At 40.1% G+C, this 23150-nt stretch overlaps 1 protein-coding gene across 4 annotated transcripts in view; it reads right to left on the bottom strand.

The window, feature by feature from the left end:
- Positions 1-23150, bottom strand: part of ARID5B (AT-rich interaction domain 5B) — a 179556-nt gene that overhangs the window by 30312 nt on the left and 126094 nt on the right. For 2 of the 4 annotated variants that reach the window (XM_012762747.3, XM_076010025.1), the window contains 3 exons: positions 13660-13772; positions 7361-7565; positions 5329-5381 (listed from right to left, as the gene is read on the bottom strand). In XM_012762747.3, the coding sequence (XP_012618201.1) occupies positions 5329-5381; positions 7361-7565; positions 13660-13772 (371 nt within the window). Of the gene's footprint in view, positions 1-5328; positions 5382-7360; positions 7566-13659; positions 13773-15242; positions 20266-23150 lie in introns of those variants that run through there. The other 2 variants (XM_012762751.3, XM_076010026.1) reach the window with 2 other exon arrangements.

Genomic DNA, 23150 nt, shown 5'->3' with positions numbered 1-23150 from the left:
CTTACACAATTTTATTTGATGAAAATAATACTGTCACTTTAAAAAAAATTTGGAAAACCACTATTTTAACCCAAGACATGCTCTTGGACCAGGATTTCTCTACGTTTGAGAAATCAGGAATGACATAATCCTGGTACTTTTGTGGGCTGGTGAAGAAATAGTAATCAGAAATATTTTTGGACTTAAGTTCTTCCAATGGTTTAAGGATGTGTTGGAAATATGAAGTCAAGAGAAGAGTTTGCCTGTGAGCAGTGTTGCCCGGCTGGTCTGAGAATCAGCCTCTTTCTCAGGACACCTTGAGGGCGGACTGAATTCAAGGAAGATGACTTTTTTTTTCCTGGTAGTACTCCAGGAACTGGAGCCTTTCAAAACTACATGACATCATCTTTGGCTTTGAGAATTTTGAATTTAAGCAAGAGGCTTTGTCTGTCCAGAGAATGAGGGTTAGATTCAGAGGATGTCTTGGAAATGATGTCAAAGCCAGAATTTGATGTCAAAGCCTAATCCTTCCAGCAAGAAAAGTGACTTCTTCTTCCAGATGGAAAATAATAGTCTTGTTTGGCGGTGGGGAGAGGAGGGACTGCAAACTGACATTCTTAGAAGGCACCACTGTGCATCGTTTTCTGCCTCAAGGATGAGACTTACTCAAGACCCATTTCCCTACTTTACCTTCTCTCCAAATATTGCCTCTGGCTTGCCATCAAATGGTCAGCCAAATGGAAATCACTTTAGCAAACCACCTTGCATATGCTGCATCCTGGTAATACCCCAAGCTGCTCCTCTAGCATTAATTGCTTCACCAGACACTGAAGAGAAGGCTTCTTTAGCTCATCAGCAAAACTTAATCCAGTTCTGCCTCTTCAACTGTAGGTGATCCATACTCTAACATGTTTGGAAGGAAAAGTTGGGTACACTGCAAAGGAAGGGTCCTTCACTGCCAACCAATCCAAATGCCAGAATATTGTTTTTTAGGAAATCAAATCCATTCAATATATTTATGATCTCTAAACCTAAGGATGAAGAGACACTCTATACATTTGCAGCAAAGGCAGAGGAGACTGAGAGAACTGTGTATAGCCATTAGTCAAATGCTATAAAGGCTTAAAATAAAATTTCTGCTCCATTTTTTTTTTTTCCTCAAATTCAATTTGAGGGTTATGGAGGACTGGAATGAAATAATCCATAATCCACAATTCAAACCAGAAGGTTTGGAATAGTTTATAACCACAAACAAAAACAAGCCAATTAAGATGGCCTCTTTTTATAACCAGAAAAGATTCCAGAGAGATGTCTTTATCCAATCACAAGTTTTTAGCAGAAATGATGCATCTACAAATTTTACACTTGCAGTTTCTTACTATTATTGAATATTTATACTATCCAGTCTTCTTAACCTATCTCCCAAATTCATATATATATATATATATATATATATATATATATATATATATATATATTTAAGAATCAGATAAAAATCTCATCTAGCAATTAGTATATCTGGGTAAGCCTCATGTTAGGTGCGAAGAACAGACGGAAAGATGCTACTAATGAAAGTGGGTTATTGGATCCCTTTTCCAAAACATCACCCAAAGTCTATAGAAAACACTGTGGATACCTGAGAGATTGCTGGAGTTGGAAGGCACAAAGAATGGTCACTTATAAATCTCTCTCCTCCCAGTGATGCTATGGAGAGTGAGGTAATTGTGCACCAAATCCTCACCAAGTCAGAATGTGAAGAAAGCCACGAGGGTCCCATGCAACTCATTCCATCTCCCTGTGGCCCAGTTTTCTCATTTGTGAAATGAGAGTATGGAATGGAGCAGAGCAAGAATCCTTTATTTTTGCACAAAGGCCAATTCAGAAAGAATAAAAACGTCAGAGCACTATACTTCCCCTCATTCAAAATGAAAATAGCTTACTGAGGCCCAACTTAGACTATCACTTTACTGAATGGAAAAATACTCATCAGAAATGTTGTGCTGCTCTTGAGCAGAGGAAATGTTAGTATTCTCACATGTTTATATACTAATAGCATGAAGACAACTTTCTAATCTTCGATATTTGACCTAGATGGGGGCCACATTTTGAGGCTATAAGCCATGGGAACAGTAAGCTAAGTGTTAATAGTCACTGTTATCACTGGCTTTCAATTAACATCACCTGCAGGAGCTTAAAAGAAAAGGATTCTCTGGTTCTCAGGCCCAGATCCCATTGAAGAGTTTATAGCTTGAGGTTGGGGGTCTAGACAACTACTTATACTTTGAAGTTCCTCAATGAAAACTTAAGCCCCAGTTCCCAAGTAGCCTTTGGGAGCCACTGATCTAGAAGACTCTAAGATCTCTTTTTAGCTTTAAATGACTACAAGTCCACACTTGTTTCTGACATCAGATAATCTCAGAGATAAGTGTCTTCTAGCAACACTGTGATGACAGCTTAAGTCATCAGACTTTGGATACTATTCATACATCTCCTGGACTGACTTCAAAATTGAAAGCTCACTGAACATCACACAGTTTTATTAGTCAAAATATGCAAGAAAAAATGTATTCTATACTTAGGTGGTTCAAAAGCTTAAATGTAGAATGGTAGTGGGAAACTTAAGTGTCTACAAGGCCAATAGCATGAAACAAAAGAAAGGAAGAAAAAAAAGAAAAGAAAGTAAGAAAAGAAAAGGGAGAGAAGGAAGGAAGGAAAAAAGGAAAGAGAAATTTCTTCCAAAATTCTGGAAGGCATATGCCAATCTAGTCTTCCATATTCCCCGACCCCAGTGAAGAAGATCAGAATCTGCCACCACCACCCCCAAAATATGCCATGTTGGCATAAGGATTATTTTGAGATGAAGCCAACCAAGAATTAACAGATGTAGGAAGAATTCTCTGCCTTCCCTCTATCTGCCTAAAAGCAGGACATAAATTTCCCTTTATGAAGGTGGACCCCACAGTACCTGAAAGAGAAGAGTGACTCTAATCACCAGACAGGAGTCAACAACTTTCCATGCCACCCCTCCTCCCCCATACCAACCTTCTGAATAACCCTGGGGCCTAGCATCTAGGAGCCTAGCACCTGGGAACCTAGCATCCAGGGCCTAGCACTTGGAAGTCCTCCCTTACTTGGCTACATCTTCTCTCCATCCTTCTCTCTGAAGACTCCCCCTCAGGGCTGCTTGTCCAAGCCACCTAGTCACTCTATATTAAGTTACCCAAACTCTCTATGCTCAACTTTATTCCACCTCCAATTTCCAATTTTTTTTTTCTCTTACTTGCTTCATTCTCTCTTTCTGGAGGGCATGGCCATTCGTTGTCTAAATCCCATCCATTCCTTAAAATTCTGCTCAAATGGCATTAGAGCCAGCAAGCCTCTCTTCCTTCAACTCTACATGGGGAAGTATCTCACCTGCGCAGGGCACCGATCTTTTCCACCTTGTCTTATAATTATTATTACTGCCTCTCCTGAGTGGTAAGCATCATAAGGACTGAAATCACTGGCCTAGATATTTTTTCATCTCCCACGGTGTCTGTAACACAATGCCTTGTACACATAAGATATTCAGTAACTATGTGGTCACATTCGTTCATTCTACAAAAGAATAAATACTGTTTGTTCAAAGGGTACTGCAAACGCCTTGAAACTTATCAGAAGTTTCTTCTGTATGTTCTACACCAACTTGCTGTTGCATGGGGGAGAAAAACATCTTTGTGAAGATACAGAAGATACAAAAGCAGGAAAAACTGATTCTGTGAAATGTGCTGGCACTCTCCCTTATCAGTGAATAAAAAAAGTTCCTGAGTTTAAAAAGACATTTCAAAATATTGTGCAATATATGTAACTATCTGTAGTGACAGTTCATATTAAAACGTGTATTCTTATTCTTAACATTAAAAGCTAGACTTAAAAGTCTAAGTTTATGGGATCTGACTCTTGAATTTATAAGACTAACCCCTGAATAAGTTATCATCTATTTCACATGGATGAAAGCTATAATTAGCTCAAGATTTTGTAAAACTATGAGCTGCAGTGGCAAAGGATTCCAAATCCTATTCCTATCAACAGATTCAACCAAGTAAAAAATTACAGTATTTTCACACAGGGCATTTGATAAAACAAATATTTCAAATAAATTCATGTCTATGAAAGGCACATTTTATCTGTAGTGCATGTATTATATTTCTTTATAAACACACACACATATATATATACTCCATACATTAAATAAACATATTACATACACATATATTCACATCAAAGGATTTTTAGTCAGAATTCATGGCAGGTATCTCTACAATAAATACCAGATTATCTGAATCACATAATGCTTCTCTTCTTTTCCCATCCCAAGCCCCTGACATTAAACCATTATATTAGTTTTTGGAACAATATGTTTTATCTGGCCAGAAACACTGGTTATTACGTTTGGTCTAAAATGAATTTCATTTTCTTGATTTTGTGTCTTTCACTGTCATTTTACTATGGTTCAGAGATATCCCAGATTACTTCTTAAGGAAAGAAAAAATAATTTCTTATTCAATTGCAGAAGAAACGACACAACTTAATCTGATCATTGTGTGGAGCGGAAAATATTTCCAGTGACGACATCTTCCTATGTCAATTGATTTTAGTATAGATGTCATCTCTGTGTGCTGTACTAACGCAGCTCTTTCTTCTTATTTCAAGATTTTAATCTCAGTTTGTTGCTCTAACATTTCATTGGTTCAAAATACATGCTGTAAAAATCCGTGGCCATCAAATTTTCCTGTGGGCTAAAAATAACCCATTCCTGTCAGTAAGAATTAGCTGATAAAGACTGTCAGAGCCTGTTCTGAATAAGTTTGATAACTTCCTGTTTATGCAGCACTGACCCTTGTCTAATAAAGCTTCTTTGCCCTAGAATGAGAAGAGATTCTGCTGCATTCTATTCCTTAATGGCCAATACTGATTACTTTTGAAAGCCTTTAATACATTTCCCATATTAGACATGAACAGATGTCAGGTACATTGCCAAGGGAAATTTCTTTTATGCAATCTTGGCTTATTGTACAATAATAGCCCTTTCTCAACATGGGAAAAAATTACAGACCCAACTAATTTCCCTGACAGGGGAGAGTTACATATGTTTTCCACTTGTAGTTTTTACGACAAGTTTACAATTTTGCCAAACCTGGAACTAATTGGGACTGTTTCCAAAAGTGGCCCAATAAACCCCCAAAAGTGTAGAGCCATTTGAAAAGGCAGTCAATGACGGTTTGCTTTTTGCATTTTCTCCTTTTTGGTCAAAGACAGGGGGAAAGTTAGATTGCAAAATTATTTCATTTAAGTTGCTTAAACACTTACTGTTTCATATCCTCCCAGTTTTTGAGCAGCTTGAAACATAGTCCAAAGGTTAACTGTTAGAGGGACAATAAGTATTTAGATAAGCATTGCATTAACATATTTCCAAGAAATGTCAATTAAAACATTTTGTTTTTGTTTTTTTTTTTCAATGAGAAAGAGAAAAAAAAAAAGAAATACTAAAGTACCCCAGAGAGCTAAGTTCTTAGGAAATAATTTGCCCAAGGGCATTCAACAACAAGGTCTATTATTACCACTTAAAATATTTCTTAAGAAACAGTTACACAGCCATGAAAATGGTCTACTTTTAGGACAAGGGATAACAAAGGTTTAGTCCTGTTGCCATCAGCAGAGGAAGAGAAGCTAAAGTAGAGTGTCTTTGGGAAAAATTGTGGGATTTCAAAATTGAAGTTGGTCTTGTTCAACCTTTAGAAAGAAGCCATCGATTAAATGGTAATATAAAAAGCTCCCCTCAGATAAGAACTCTCCATAATCAATAAATAACAGCCACTTTAATATATGATTACTTTCTTAATAGGATGTCTGATGGCAACACTATATCAAAGGCTCATACCATATTTCACTAACACAGAGTGCCTTACAATGAGTAGGAAGATAAATATTTCACATGCAAGGCAGCAGTGATACAGCAGATCAAAGGGAAGGAAGACATTCATTCAGAGAGGAATTGAGTCATGAGCCCACTTAGTCCCCTAACTGGTCTGTGTGATGTTGTAAATATATATTTTTTTCAAGCAGATTTCTCTTTGCAGGGCTTGCACATGTTTATGCTGTTAAACAACTATGCCAAATTGCTAGCAACCCTGTTCATTTATGCCAAATACCACGGAATGGGGCTGCTATGGGTTGGCTTCTTTTACAAGGGGGGAAAATTGAACTTCAAGTGATTCCTTGGTAAGGGAAATGAAGAATAAAATGATTTTTTTTTCTTTTTTTAAAAAAGGCTCTTTGACACAACATGTTCGCAAAGCCTCATTGAACCTTGCACTATTTCAAAGCTATCAAGAGCCCTGCCTCGGCCTTGATTTAATCTGAACCAATGCATAATGCAACAAAGCTGTTCATAGTACATTAATTTTACTTCTATTTCAAGCAACCAGTTTTCAGACAAACATTGTAATCATTCGTAGTTATATAAGTTTATAATGGCTGCGAGTGTTCTCTTGCAATCAGTGCCAATTGCTATTAGGTATGTAAATTGTTATGTAAAACATACAGGTTTGACATTCTTCATCAAAATGACACATGGTTTTAATCTAGGAAGATACGTTTGGAGAAAATACTATTTCAAGCCAGGGGCTCATCGCTTTGTGCACCACTAAATCCAGACAGAGGCAAAATATATGTTCAGTTGCAAAATCAAGGCAAGATCTGGATTTTTTTTTTCTCTTTTAATATGGAATTCCGCCCAGCTATGAGTTCCCTGTTCTACTCACAAATATAAAATGACATTTACACTCAAATGTACGTGTCAAAGTCATTCAAAATTAGGCCCCTCTGTACAAAAATCTGTGTATTTCTTGTTTCCTCTGAAGTGAGATTTTTTTGTTATCTTTTAACAGATTTGGGGCTTTAGGAAATGTGTTTTCTCTTTGTGGTTGTTTTGTCCGTCTTTAAATGTCCTCCCCTTAAAAGCTGGTTTTTTTTTTCCAACGGGCGACATCTGTGCCTGATAAAGTTACGTCATATTATTATCTCACAAGAAAGGCGTTACAGACACTCAAGATTGACAAAACAGAAAATGAGAAACTTTCAACATGTCTATTTCCAGTCATAATCAGTGGATTCAAGCCTATAAATATCTTACTGCAACTGTCCCAGAAGGGAACAACGTAACGGAAAGAGGCAGGGAAAAAAATTCTTGGCTGGGACCATTTGTAGATTTAGTATAAACAGAGAGCACTATCCCCAGATTAGGATTGCAACACAATCCTGAGTCAAAATTATTTTTTTTTCCCAATTCAAAGAATCTGAGCAGTTTTGATATTTCAGAAATGAAAACAAGTATACTCACTCTGTTTAAAACCTAAATAGGGTATTCGTTCTATCGGCGTTTTCCTTTCTTTCATGTATTTATAAAGTGCCACCAAGAAGGCCTGCTCATCTGCCCTGCACTCCTCACCAATCGCAAGCTTTGGTTTTTCTTCATTGGAGACTTTTTTACAGTTACTATGGTTATTCTTCGGCTTGGCCAAGGCTGACCTGGCCTCACATTTCACCTGGAAAAAGGAAAATATGCCATATCAGACCAGGCGCAGCCCCGGAACGCTCACAAAGACATCGCTAGTGACAGAGATAGTGACACTCTTCACTGAGTGGGAAGGGTGAAACAGTAAATCATCCCTGCTTTTAATAGCTTTTTAGAGGCACCACTGAAGGTGAACTGTCTTAGATCAGGGGATGGCAAATCTCTGTAAAGGGCTACATACTAAATATTGTAGGCTTGGGGGGCCATACAGTCTTTGTGGCAACTACTCAGCTTTAGCAGGACAGCAGTCGTAGGCAATATGTAAGCAAATGGGTGTGGCTGTGTTCTAATAAAACTTTATTGACCAAAACAGGTGGCCAGCTGGCCACACTTTGCCGAACTATACCAGCTTCTTTTAGGCTCCTTATATAAATATGTTGATGTGAAAGTAGAAAATAGCATTTGTACCTGGTAGGAACATTCTTCTGCCTTTATATACATTTTATTTTCCTAAGGGGAACCTTGAAGAAACCCTGCCTTCTTAAATAAACAGTCCCATATTTTATACTTTGTATTCAAATGAAAGGCAAGTTTATTTCTTTATAGTAAACTTATCTCGTTGCCACTGTGTCCAGCAACCTGGAAAAACAAGTCAATGCCAGCTGGCATCAAGAATCCCAGCAAGGTCTCTGCTCTTTGTCACCCAAGGTGACGCCGGGATCCACCCTCTGTAGGGAACAAAAGGGCCCACTCTTTAATGAGGGCCTCTTGCCTTTCAGTCTGCTCTGACAACATAATCGGAGATGCTAACTTGCCACCAAAGAAAAGAGCAGAGGTCAGCTCAAAACCCAAGAAGAGAAAGCATCGCATAAAGTTCCACAATTAAAAAATAAGCGGCGGCAAATGCTCCAGATGTTCTTCCTTCCACACCACAAGCAGATAGGGAACTTGGCATTATCGAGTAGCTAACCTAATGTTCCCTCCTCACTGCCATGTTCTACAAGAGGCCTTTGATGGTTGTTAAATATAACACTAAGTTGCTGAGCTATTTTAATTGTAAAAGGGGGAAGTACAAAGGGTCAGACTTGGAGTTCAAGTGTGCCCATGGGGAATGTGTACATTCCAATATTCTTTACGTCTCCACAGTTAACATCGGGAGAGAAGAGGGCAAGTGCTAGGGAAATGTTATGAATAAAAATGCCCCTCACACCTACAACATTGTCCATTTCAGAATTTTGAACTCTTCCTTTCCCTACAGAGCCTCCCACCCCAGCACAAAAATAAAAAAAAAAGACTATGTTTATTTATTAAAGGGAAGTGTTTTCTCTGTATGGTTTTTTTTTTTTTTTTCCTTGCTTGTTCTCTCAAGTGAACACACTAGTTTAATGTCTTTAGACTAGTCCTGGAAAAATAAAACTTCTGTGCAACTCATTCAATGGGTCCTCTAGATAAGATTTTAATTTTTAAGGGGCTGTGGAAATGGGATGAAAACGTTTTCTTCCAGGTAGAATTTTTCCTCACGATATTTTCAAACTTGAGTACTTTGTAATATTATGTGAAGGCGAACATCCTATGAAACTTTATGTTGTCATAATTTTTCACCGCCAAATTTTAGGCTGTTAGGTCTAAAGTTCTGATGAAATCTTTAATTTATTGGCTTATTAAAATCATAAAATCACTCCAGTTTTAATCTGTATTGCTTCCCGCCCTTGTCTGAGTGTTTACTGGGCAGCCAGGCTCTATTCCAAGCAGTGTTTAGGTATTATTTCATTTCATACTCGCAACCCTCATAAGGTGGTTCTTATTCTCATATTAGAAATAAAGAAACTGAGGTAGATACGATGAGCATCATCTACAAGATCACAAGATCGTGTACACGTTGGTAAGTGGTGAATTTGGCACTTGAACCCAGGTAGATTCACTTTAGGGCTTATGGCTTTAAACACTACACTTTACTGACACTCTCGATAAAAATATTAAATTGGTAGTCAAAACAAACTTCAATTAAAAAGCCTGTCTTACTACTAGGCATTGTGAAACCTACTGCTTAGCAATGTGATTTATGAAATGAAAAGTAAAAGATAAAACTAGGTGGTTTCCAAAGTATATATGAGCTCTATTCCTGCAACTGTGTATTGAGCAAAGGGAAGGAAATCATTATAAACTGAGCTCCTACCATGAGCCAGATACAGTGCTGGGTGGGCTTCACATATTCCGCCTTCATGTTCTTAAGAATTGTAAAAGGGAGATATTTAGCCCCATTTTACGGTCAAGGAAATGGAAGCTCAGTGAGGCCATCAGACCTCTGGGTTTAGAACTCATGTTTGCCCTACCCCAAATCCCAATCTTATATAAGAAGGAGTAGATCTAAGGTTTGTGTATTAATCAGATGGAGTCTTAAATCTGCAGTGACAATGGGCCAATTACTCATATCATTAGGTCAGATGCACCACTGTCAAGAGTATAACGCTTGCTCCTCAGTGTCTAGACAGTCACTTAACCCTCTGCCTCACCTGTGTAGAAACACCTAGAAACAGAAGGAAAGCACAGAGGAGATGCACAAACCAGACCCAAAGTAATTCCCACTCCCTGCTTCATTGCAAAGGCCCAGAGTAAAGCCAGGCTGCCACCTACTGAACTCCATCCTGAATCTCAGTGGGCCTCCCAGCATGCTGTTCCTGGGGAGGCCAGGTACTCGGTAAGAAGTGAACAGGTGAACGGTGGCTTCCTTTCTTGTACTAGTTTCATACATTTTTTTCTAGTTAATATAAATGAGCTCTTTAGGCTATGAATCAAGTCAAATTCCTTTCTAAAGTTTTTTTACATTTATCCAAAACATTCTCAGCATTTCATTCTACTGAATTATCATAGTGCAGGTGTTAATGGAAATGGGAGCCAGTCTTCACGTTGACCTTAGAAAGCCCAACCTTTTGAGAGTGATGGTTAACGATTAGGTCTGTTTTTCCTGACCTGAACACCATGCACCTGTTGAGTTCACTAAGAGCTTTGGGGATTCCAAAATGATTGAGAAAGTACTAACTAAAGACTAAACATTTAATGTTTTCAATGAACCACCAACCTATTTGATATTAACCATATCCTTCCACGGGAGTGAGTTATAACTAATCCGGCCTTCAACTGGGGCAACAAGATGTGCTGAGCCAGCAGCAAAAAAGCTAAGAGTTCTAATTTTGGTTTGGTCAGTTTCTTCCTCAGGAAAGCAAGAACGAGCACCCACGTGGGTCGTTCCCAGGACCAAATGAGAGGGAAAAAATTGAAAATAATATAAGTATCACATTTATGAAATATTGAAAGGTATGTTTGTGATTTAAATGAACATATTGCACACCATGGTTTCCTTTTTTGTGTGCTCCTTTTAGAATATAAACCACCTGTTAAACACTTCTGGCCTTTGGAAAATGCTTACAGGATATGAGAAGTCATTTGCCTTCTATCAATACAGGCCTTTCATTAGAGACGTAGGCCAAGAGGATTTCTCTGGCATAGATCACCCTATGAACACGCCTGGGCCCAGATTTGCTCCTTTTAGACGATCTCAGGAAAACGGTAGGATTTGGGCTGGACACATTCACAATGTCTTCAGAGAACTGGTAGTTTCCTTCCCCGTGTCACTTTTGCTGTCTTTGGGAAGCCATGAAAGTCTCTCTCCCTCAGAAAACAGGGTCTTGCAAAGCTAGTTTTTGTGTTCTCATTGAGAGACCGCAACATTTTGATAGTGACAGGCAAATTACTTGACTTTTTTTCCAGTCATGAACACAACAAACCCAGTGGGTCCAAAACTCTAAGAGCTTTGCTCTGTAGAGCTTCAGGAAGCTGGTGCTTATCCATAGTTAGAAATCGTCTGTTCGAGGCACTTTTGAAAAAAAAAAAACACAACACAGTCACACGTGTCTTGGTCATAAAGTCAAACGGCTCACTGTCCCTTAAAATGCCACTTCCAGTTCAGTAAACGATCAGCTGGTCACAGGTTTATAATCTCTACTGTAGTGTTCATGGCAAAAGACCACATGAAGACACAAAATGCCTTTTTAATGGCTGTCTTCATCCCAGATGTGGCTTGTTCATTCTGCAGGGATTTTACATTTGTCTCTTGGTGCCAACAGATAAACCGTCACACTTCATCCCTACCCATCTCTTTCTTCTAGTTGAAGCAGTCTTCCCAGCCCCCCGCTGGAAGGAGCCAAGGCAGGCCTATAATCCAAGACTCTGACAAGAGCTGAGCCGTTAGACCAGTCCCCAGAAGCTGACTGCAGCAGGACATTCACCCATTCACCAACAGTGGAAGGATGATCAGTCATCTCATAGATTCTGAATGGCAGCGCAGTGGCGGGGGGTGGGGGCGGTGAAGGGGTCACTCAGAAAACAGGCTTCTTTCCCTCCTAAGGAGGAGAAGTGAGTGAACACCAAATATAGCCCATCTGTAGAGCAGGCTCCTGTTCTCAGTTTTGTGAGCCTGGGTGTGAGCTCTAAGCTGCCGTCCATGGAGAGAAACATCGGAGGTTCTGTCCTTTCAGATGAATTGTATGAGTTTTGTAAAATTCCCAGAGGCATATCTTGGTAGGGACTCCAAATGACATGGGAAGAAGATTTCCTCCTGCTGGGATCAGGTACAGAATATGCTGGAATAAATACATGGTGGCATCCCAGAAGTACCAGCGGGGCAGGGTGCCAACAGTAGGCAAAAGCTCTGCTCAGTGTTATGGTCCTAAAACCTTCCTGCTCTGTAGTATCTTGCAGGGACTTGCAAACTACATCGTAGGGAATTGAGCTGTTCCTGCTGATACCCTTCAAGATCAGGGAAACCGAAGTCTTAGGTAGGTGGTTCTAGGGCTGAGACGTCCAGCTTGCAAGAAAATGTCATTCATGGTATCCATGTCAACTTACAGAAGGTTAAACGTGTAGAACAAAAATAACTTTAGGGAAAGATAGATGTGTTTTTAGCCAGAAAATGGAAAATACACATTTCTATTGGTTGATCTCTTTTTAACCCTTTGGAATCTTAGAATCCTGAGGAAATTATAACCAAAAAGCCCTCAGAACTTCCTGGCAAAACAATCACACCTTAAGATGAGATTTTTAGAATACCAATGTCTAGGATTTACTTCATTAGCCTGGGCTGGGAGGGGGGTGGTGGACAAGACAGACAAATAGTAGATTGTCTACACAGAACTAAATTCATTTTTTTCCTACATCAGAATCTTCTAAATTCACCACTAATCAAAATGCTCCTAGTTTCAGAAGTTTAGTTCATGGATCTGGAAACTGGTATCAGCTGAAATCTGGTCTTCAATTCAGGTCCTAAAGGGACTATTGCTGTCTTTGGCACAAAAACAACACCTCAGCACTGTAAATGGAACCAAGGAAATCTGACCCAAGCCCACAAAAGTCAAAAAGATAAGTCTAAAAATATGAAGTGATACCTCACCCTTCATGGTGCTAAATACTTCAGGCATGCACTTTCAAGATTCCAAAGAATGCTTAGGCAAAACGGGCCTGGGCCTTGAAAAAACAGTCTAGAATTTAGACTTTCCTTCTGCATTAATAGAGATCTTTAAAAGCATATAAATGGCTTTGGGGTCTATGTATACAAATAAATATTTTGCTGTGTATCTTTAAATATACTCTAATGTACATTAGAGGTGACTTTGAAAAATACATAACTAAAAAGATTAATTCTAGTCATTTCTAATTTCATCCTCTGTTAATCTCTGTAACACATTTAGATGAACACATTTAGAAAGAGGATGGTTCAGCTGGTCTATTTTTGATACAAGCAGAGTAAACTATGTCATTGTGTCACCCACTATGAAATCTCAGCCTCAGTGACGTAGGTGCTTAATCATCTGTCCTTTACCCAACAGGCCAAGCTGGGAGGTGGGAAGTCTTTCTGTTGACTAATCAAAATGCCTACACCCCCCCCCCCAGCAACAGTGGGGAGGGGAGGAGGGGGAACAAACACAGCACAGAGCTTCAAAAGCTCTGAATACCAAAGTCAAATTCTGAATTGAAAACTGCCACCAACACACAAGAGCAGAAAAATAAAGAACAGAAAGGAAAAATAAAAAGATGCGGCAAAATGAATACCATGGGGTGAATGACTGTACCTTGACAACGGCTTTGCCATCAGAATTATTGTTGGAATCCTTAACACCACTGAATGAATCTCTTCTTTGTGGGCATGGTTTCTTTTTGCGTGGTCTGCCTTTAAGATTTGGCGCTGAAAACAAAGGGAGAACAATTGATATACATTTTCATTTGCATGGGTTTCCTCATTAAAGACCAAGAACCTTACTACAGTGGTCCCTTCTAATTGCTTTCAGAGAAATGTACACATCTGTGGCAGCCTTCATTATATTTCTTTTCTTTGCTTTCTGAAAAGCTGCATCTTGGTAGACTATGCACTTCTGTGTATGTTTCTCAGAGCTCATCTATCACACTTTAAAATGTCTAATTAATACAAATAAAATGAAGCCCTTTGCTCTAAAGGATGATGATAAGAAAAAATGTCCTTCCCCATTGTTAGAGAAGAAGCATTTTGAAAGACAACCTTGAACCAGACTTCCAGATCATTCTTTGTTTTTTGTTTTGTGTCTTGTTTTCAGAAACCTAAGTGATAGATGCCAGCCCATTATGGTATCATAGTAATGTAACATTTGAAAACATCTCTCTTTGAAAGTGCTTGGAGACATAAGCATTTTCTCAAATTATCATACAGGTAAGTAGAGAAGATAGCTATAGAGAGAAGCATTCATAATAACACTCTGGAAAATATTACTACATGTATTTACTAATCATACTGCCACCAGTGTGTGTCAAATCTCAACAAATCTGGCAGATACATTTAAATCAGCATGCTTCTCTTTTCCTTTTCAATGTAATTTTATGAAGATCTTGAGGGTTATTTACAGTAAGTTCCTAAAATTACACCGGGATTAGCCTGCTGGGGGGTGGGGGGTAGGGGAGTCATACTTTTTAAAAGTCGTAAACAAGATACAAATCAAAGTTATTTTTCATCCTTGAAGTACAGTTCGCTTCCTTTTAAAGATCTATACAGAAAGTAGGGGAAAGGCTGATGTTTATTGAGAGCTACAACTGTCCGGCATCAGCTTTCGGATTTAACTTCATCAGTCACCCAAGTCAGGCAAAATTAAAACCAACCAACTAACCAACCAGCCCTTGAACCATTCCAAACAAACGACCTATACCCTAAACAATTTCTTTCAGACCTTCAAGGTACCGGACACTTTTTATTACTTAAAGGATGATGATTAAGACAATGTCAAATCTGAACCACACAAACCCTGTTAATTGTTGTTAATCTTACTTAGGTCACACAGTTCACCAGCGGTTTCGGGACATTTTACATTGTCCCCATTTCTACAAACACAATTAATCCCACTAATTTGATTTTCTACCCCGGATAACAGTTTTTTTTTTTTTTTTTTTTTTTACTGTTGGCAAAGCTCAGCAGAGCAGAGCTGCCTTTACCGTCAGAGAGGCAAAAGTTTAAAAAGCGGCTCCTCAGGGGGGGCTCAGGCTCCCCTTCCCAAACCACCCCCAGCTCTCTCCTCTCATTCCCCCCCAACAACAGCTGGGGCTGAAAGTCCACCCCAGAAAGCCAGCCTGCAAGTTATCAAAGGTAAACAAGCTCGCAAACCAAATCAAGCAGAGAGAAAGTAGTGATTACCCATTCCAGTCGACAAACATCTGCCTGATTGATGTCTGTGCTCATGAAAGCTACGGCATGTGACTGCTGCCCGGCCACATCCCTGGAAGTCCCGACTCGGTGCGGCTGTCAGCGTCCCTCCGAATGCGGGCTGAGAGGCTGGGCGCTCTGCTTACAACTCCCCTCCCCCGGCAGCTCCATTACTCATGTAAACACACAGCAGTGACTAGCACCGAGTGCGTGGGGTGAGCCCCAGGACTGTGCGAGTTGCCAGACAGGCAGGGAGGGCTCTTGCTCTCCCCACCTCCCTGCAGGGCACGGCACGGGGTTGGTGATTTCATCCTGCCTGTTTTGTGCATTCTGACCCCTTGCTCCCCTGCCTGAGCACGGTGCCACACGTTCCATGAATCTGACACGGTCCCCAGCCCGGAGCCAGGGCGTGGACTGTTTTGTTTAGAAGACTTTGTGTAGCACAGAAGTGTTTCCACAACTGACCCAAGTGCTAAGACTTTAATGACCGAGAGGGAAGGATGTACTTTCGTGTCCCTTATCAAAACAAAAGTCCAGCAAAAAGCTGACAGAAACGAACAGAACTTGGGGAGCAGGTCTGAGGCATTTTCACTAAAAGAAAACAAAACAATATCTGCCTCTGTTCTAAGACTTTGTGACTATGATCTTCCCTTCCTAGCATTCTGGTGGAAAAGCACTTAGACCCTAACAGGCATTTATTTCCAGAAAAGCTTTCAAATCCCAAAGGCCTTTTTGATAGAGAGAACTTGCATTGAACATGCTGTTTTTAAATAAAGGCAAAAAGTTCCAGGAACCAACGAGAAGTCATCTCCAAACTGGGTCTATTTTCTCCATTCTTTGAGCTGTTTTCAGAACCCAGAGAAGTACATGTCCTCCCCCGGCAGATTCTGAGAATTACAAATTTAGAACAGAATAGCACCTAATATTCTGGTCACACGAACTTAACCTCTAAATGGGATTCGATCAAGAGAAAAAAGCCCTTTGTTCCTAATAAGGCAAATATACAGGGATATTTCGGGTATGGTTAGGCAAATCCCTCCAATAACTTGGGGCTCAAACTCATAGTCAGATACCTCTTTGCTTCTCTTTCTCTTACAGAACATATCACTGTATTCCTGTACTTTAGCTGTGTGGGTTTTTTTTTTTTTTTTGGATATTATTATACTAGACTGGAGAATCCTTAAGGGCAAGACCGTGCAGGACTCATCCCTCATCTGCCCTAGCACAACACCCTGGAGGCAGCATTACATAACGTGAATTTGTTGAATGAACAAGTGACTCATGGAAATAAAGATGCCCACATACATATTCCTCCTTCCTGTCCTCATGAGCTGGACCCGCCAACCTGACCACGTGGTAGACGTGTCACACTGGACATCCGTAACACTGCCATCACCTTTACTGCTTACATTATACTCTGGGAACAGAAACCAGTGACTTGAGTTTGCACTGGGAATGGAGATTGGAAACCTAAGGCCTTTGGCTCCTGGTTACAGCTAAGCCACTGAGTCCGGCATCTCAGTGGGGCCCATAATCTTGTCCCAGAGGCAATGCACAAAAGCCTGAAGAGCACAACAAAGTCCCTAGGGGGACTGGAAAAGGCAGGGCTAGGCAGGAGCCCCCCAATATACAATCAGAGACCTTCTGGAGTCTTAAGGTGAAGCTTGATCATTGAGGGGCCAGCTTTTGGGGATAGCAGAAATTCTGCTCTCAAGTCATATCGTGTTTTTTTTGTTTTTTTTTTTCCCCTTTAGCATCTTGAAAACAAATCATTTGCTAGGCCAGCGAGTGAAAACAAGTGCATCATTATTGTATGGTGGTGTTTAGGGCCGAAGTGAGGCACTGGACGCTGGACTTTCACTCTTTTACATAAGAAACAGCCACACCTCCTTCCAGACACCCTGGAGGGATCTATATTCACCCTCTCCTTGAAAGCTCAGGGCTTTGCACCTACTGATAGAACCAAAATCCTAAGACTCCAGAATTAGACCAGCTCTGGGGGTTGTTTTGTCAGACCAATTGCTAACAACAAAGTTTCCTGGGAGGCCAGCACTGCCCTTACCAATGGCATACCTGGTGCCAGTCAGCTCTACTTGGGAAAAAAAAAAAATAATAGTGTAAAGTAATAAATGCATGTTACTTTTACATGTCTATGTGATCCACTGGCCTGGCTCATCAAAGAGTTCAGTAAATGCTCATTGCATGAATGTTTTCAATAGTATACATAAATATTGTAATAACAGTAGCTAATGCTTCCTGAGAACTTTGTGCCAGTCACTGTCCCGAGTGCTTTGCATACAATAACATTTAAAACTCTCAACAAGCCAATGAGGAAGGCAGAAATGTTATCTCCATTTTACAGCCAGGAAGCCGAGATAGAGATGAAATTACTTGTCTCCGGTCGTCATCGAGTTGGTTACTGGTAGCAGGAGGACTCCAACTCCAGGCAACTGGACCTCATCCAGGGCCCCTACTTTAAGCATCTCCTCTCTGACAAACACAGACACACACGCACACTCACTCCCTCCCTCTGCCTTGTAACAAGGCTGGCAGTAAGCAGGGAGCTCTCCCCACATGAAAACACTCTCAAATACCACACAGCACGAGGGAGGGTGCTGCAGCCCATCCCAGGCAGCAAGCAGCATCCGACACACTTGCCAGTGAGCAGGGTCCCCATTAGTCCTGACTCAGCAGTAGGGTGACAGGACTTCCACTAAAGCCACGAAACCCAATAAAACTTGGTCAGGGTGGGCATGCACATCGCCTCCTTACTGTGGGCCACTAACTCTACTGCCTAATCAGCGAAAGATCTCTGTGGTTTTTAAAGGAAATCTTTCCTCACTGACTGCCCATCTGTTCCTCTTACTCAGTGCCAAGAAATTAACAAGTATTCACCTTTGTGAAGTCACTGCTATTTCTATAGGCGTCACTCCCCGGAGATTCAAGCTATCTCCAGTGATCAGGACTACTTTGACATCTCACCCATGTTTGTTTGTTTCTTTTTTCTTTCTTTTAACTCCTTCAAGTACCAATGAGTTATAGTCTATTTTCTTGCCAATAGAGCAAAACAAGTTTGTTTTTCTTAAAGGGTCTAGAAGCTCAGAGCTGTACACGTTCATTTATGTATTTACTTCACTGTATGTTCTGACAAGTTCCAGTGGCAGGGCAGTGCAGGTGTGGGAAACTTTCATCTCAACCCCAACTCTTGAAATAATAATAATAATAAAACAAAGGAAATGTAACCAGTTACTGGCAAAGTCAATTGCTTTTGGCTTAAATGTTCCTGTTTTTTTTCTACTGTGTTCTTCCTGTCATGACCGTCTCTTTTTTTTTATAGCATTTATGCTCTTGGAAATACCGCGAAGATAGATAAACTGCTATAAAAGCTGGATTGACTCATCAGTTAACAACTCTTTCTTCCCATTCTGCAGAGAGGATTCTGTTGCCAACTCAGCTACATATTCTCTCGAGAGAAATTCTTTGTGAGCTTCCACTCAGAGATAGGGCTTGCTTGTCGGTGGAGACTGGAATCAGGGGATGGAAAACCAGGCATAATTTTCCTAAGAGTTTGACCCCAGGGGTCAATGTCTAGAGGAAGTCGGCAGAGCGTTAACTCATTTGATTTGCAAGTTGTGTTTGTGTGAGTGAGTATGTATGTGTGTTTTAAACAGGAGCCAGAAAACAAAACTCTACTGATTGACCAATTAGAGACGGACAAGCATTGTTCTATGTATAGCATGCATTACTGACAATACTTTGCATTTCTGTAATGCCTTTCCTCTGAGGATCTCAATTCTCTGGTACATTTTCTTAACAGACAATAATCTTAAAATACTCTGGGCAAGTTTCAGCATGGAGCATTGCTCTTTCTGGAAAAAAAAAAAAAAAAGCCCTACCCTAATTTAGTTATCATTTACTGTGTTCTATTTTCAATGTTTCCCTTTTGACTATTCAGAAACTTCCTCTTTCACTACAACAAAAATAGGATGACTGTTTTTAAAGTTATTAACGTATGAGTAAAAGATTTAGAAACCAAGAATGGCAGAAGGCTTGATCAAAGCCACTCCTAAAATTTATGGGCGTAATAAAAGAAAGGCATTTCACAGATAATCTCTTACAGAATTTCAGTTTTCAAATATGGTTGGGGGAAAAAAGGAAAACTAGAAGCTCTCACCTTCTAGTTTTGGCTTTAACTTAAAGCTAATAACTTAAAAATTCATAAATGATTCCCTGAAATTTTTATTTCAAATCCAGTTATATTCCATTATAGTCCCCTTGGTATTTGACTTCTATTTAATTGATTGAATTTTTCTGCGAATTCACAAAACACTGCCCATATAAAGATTTAAGAATATTCAAGTTTATTTTTATTCTGTTTTCCTATAAACAGTCTTCCACACCTAGAAATGTTTGAAAAGCAATCATATTGTCTGAGATATGAACACACAGGGCCATTAACAAGCACAACTCGATCTTGTGGGGCATTCTAAATGATGAATTTTAAACAATAGACATGGTGAAACAATGCTGCTGTTATTATTTGGTAAGTGTTATTATTTGGTAATTGTTCTGACAGTTCCCTTTTAAAAATAATTTTTTTTCCCCCTCAAATAAAGCCATTAAAAAAAAATGAGCCCAGAGTCTCAAAGCCAGACGCTAGAGCCAGACTTAAATGCCTTCATGTTCCAATGCCACCAAGACCACACGGCCCTGAACGACAATGGATGGATGTGCCACAGAGAAATGAACACACTCATCACACTGGGGATTGTGGCTGCCTGAAGACCTGGGCTTTGAGTTTCGAAGTTTGCTTTCACCCAAGCCACACTCCAACGTTGCTTGAACCACAGACACACTCTCACAGAATTCAGGTCGCCGTGGTACCTCCTGAAAGGAGGAGCAGTTGTGCTGTACGCCCTGTGTACAGGGTGACAAAAATGAAGCTGTCTTCACATGAGGTCCATTCACTTTTGCCTCTTTGTCAAAATCCCTGAGGTCCCCCAGAGACACTAATGAGAGTGAAATGTACTTACTGCCTTTGTCATACCTGGACTACTCGGGGAGTTTAAGTCCAAAACAGCCGTGGACTTCATTGACTGCTCAGCAGACCATGTAAGTAAACACTCTTGTAATCCCTTCCCAAACATGCCCCGCTTTACTCACTCTTGTTTCATACTTGTGAATGCTGGAGCAATTGTTAATGCTCCAATCAAAGTTTTAGTAATTTCACAGGCATGCAATTTGCATAGCTATTTCCTGATCCGCCTTCTCTCTCTGCCCTGGAGGTCTTCATTTCTCAGAAACACTTAAAAACACAGATTATTTGACTTCCACCCTTCCCCCACCCCATAAATGGATCAGGACTTGCTAGCTCATCTGTATTGCTAATTGGCTTGAAAGCATGTGACTCCATGTGTTCTTGCCATTAGAAGACAAGCAAACCTCTTTTGTAGTCAGGTTTTACCTGCAGTGATGGGCAGATTTCTATCTTTATTCCCCCTCCCCCTTGAGGAGGGGGAGAGGAATTTAAATGAACAAACATTATTTATGTATTATTCTGAAATAATGCAGTGAATTCCAAGGTGATACAAAAATGTTCTAGAAGCCTATATGACAGGGTTGTCCAAAAGGACACTGGGAAAGAAGAAAGGGGTTATAGATGCTTTTCCCTACCTCTTGAGGAATAAAGGGAAAATCTGGGAGCTGAGTCTAGGTGTGGAGTTTTCAGAGGGTTGATTACCTAAGTGTAGACTCCACGCCAGACCTTTCAAACTCTCAGCTTCCCTCCTGTCTGTTTCAGCTACCCGCAGTATCCACCGATAGGAACCATTCTCAGTGGAGGGTCCCGTGGAGGACGTGTAAGCGGGTGCTGGTGTGACTCACAGCTGTTTTGCAAAAGCTTATTCATCTTTGGGATACTGGGGACTACATATCATAGCACAGACAGGGCTGTGGCCTAGGTTTCTCTGAGGACAGGGAGCGTCTGGAAAAGACTCCTTTGCCTTAGAATCCCACACATTCTAAAGAGACATCAGAGCGGAATGGACACCTGAGGACTTAGCTGGGCTCTTAAGGTGAGGGTGGCAGTGCTATCTGGGTGCTAACACTGCACACAGAGGGCCTGAGCCCTCCCCTCCCCCCAGCCCCCCCAGCTCCGGCCCCACCAGCTGCAACATCTTGTCATGAAGTCACAGATCTGGCTAAACCAAAAGTGGACTCTGAAGATGCCATAGTGGCTCAAACTTCCACTTTCACATTTACCTGGCAATTCTTCTCTCCTACTATTCATCTCTCCAGATGCCAGTGGTCCTCTAGCCATTTCCAGGCCCCAGGCTCCCCTCTCAAAGGAGGGAATCACAGACACAAGCTATGACGATCAGAATGAGCATGTTGTTTCAATGCTGCACTATGTGCTTTTTCTTAGGATTTTGAAACATGTCCTGCATCCATTTTTTGAAAACTATTGTATAAACACATATTTAGTCTCTCTTAGTATGGTACTATGTATTAAGAATAGAATATTAACTTAAGATAATTATCTCTCTCTTTTTTTTTAAGGCTGTTTAAGAATCCACTCTGGAAATGCTTTTTAAGGACTTTTGCTTTCTACAATTTCTGAAGGTTATAAAGACAAAACCTCTTAAACACAGAAAATTAATTTTTTGTCTCTCTCTTTCTCTCTTTTCTTCTTTTTTGTTACAATCAATAAACCCACTCATTCTAGTCTATGATTGATATGTTCTGTGTTGTTACTATTGAACATGACGGCACAGAAGTGAAAGCTACATTTTTGTATTGAATATCCTTGTGAGGAACAGTAAATATCAGAACAGTTTTTAAACTCATATATAAACAGAACATTCTTGTTCAGCCATTTCTCCAGGTTTGGAAATGAGATATTCCATTTTCAACATTGAGGATAATTGATTTGCTACATCTCTAAAGAAAACATTCCCCACTTGGAAATAAGTAAAATAAGAGGGTTTTTTTGGGGGGGTGTATGTGTATGTGAATTAACATGGTGATATTTAACTTATTACAGACTTGGATGAATGCGTTATAAGAGACATTTTACTATTTCAAACACATACACATAAGAGAAAAGAAAAAGTGAAAGGTCTTCAAGTAATAGGCTTCCAATTTCTTTCTTAAAAGATCCAAAAAGGAATTTGTACCAAAAGAAGATTTTTCACTCTCTATATGTTTTTTTCTACCTTTCAAAAAGAATAATTTAAGAAGTAGGATCGTCTCTTACTTAAAAGTAAAAAGATGGCTATTTTTGGTTGTCTGAGAGTCTGAGACAGTTTTCTTCGTTCAGGTAAATTCCTCTCACCCTCCCTCTTGTATGAGGTACCAGAACCAGCTCCGACAGTGGTCATGGAGCTTCATTGGTTTGTGGGGACAAGATACTGGAAAATGACTTTAAAAACTCTTGTGTCATACCAAGGAACTCACAGATTGCACAGAAGAATGTGTGTATGGGAGCAGGGTGGGCTGAGGGGCCAAAGGAGAGGGGAAAGGGGACTGGAGTGAGACAGGAAAGGTAGCAAGGTCCATAACACCTGGTGACACATTAACTAAGAACAGACGATTAAAGTCGGCAGAGCAAGCCCGAGTGCTCAGTTAATTGGAATGAGAGTTTGTCACATTATAGAGAAACAACAGACAGATACCATCAGAAACCCTAAGATAAATTTAATGATGAACACAGAAGAGGTTAGAACGTCTTTGAATTTTTTTCAGTATAAGATAAAACACGTGACTATTTAGAGTTGCTCTACCCAATGTAGTCACCACGTGTGTCTTCTGAGCACTGGAAATACTGAGTGTCAAGTCCAAATTGAGATGTGCCATAGTGTAAAATACATACTGGATTTCCAAGACTTAGTACAAAATAAA

The sequence above is a fragment of the Microcebus murinus genome, chromosome 14 (assembly GCF_040939455.1).
Source record: "Microcebus murinus isolate Inina chromosome 14, M.murinus_Inina_mat1.0, whole genome shotgun sequence".
NCBI lineage: Eukaryota > Metazoa > Chordata > Mammalia > Primates > Cheirogaleidae > Microcebus > Microcebus murinus.
The sequence above is the reverse complement of the archived record's forward strand: the minus strand, read 5'-3'. Positions and strand labels throughout refer to the sequence as shown.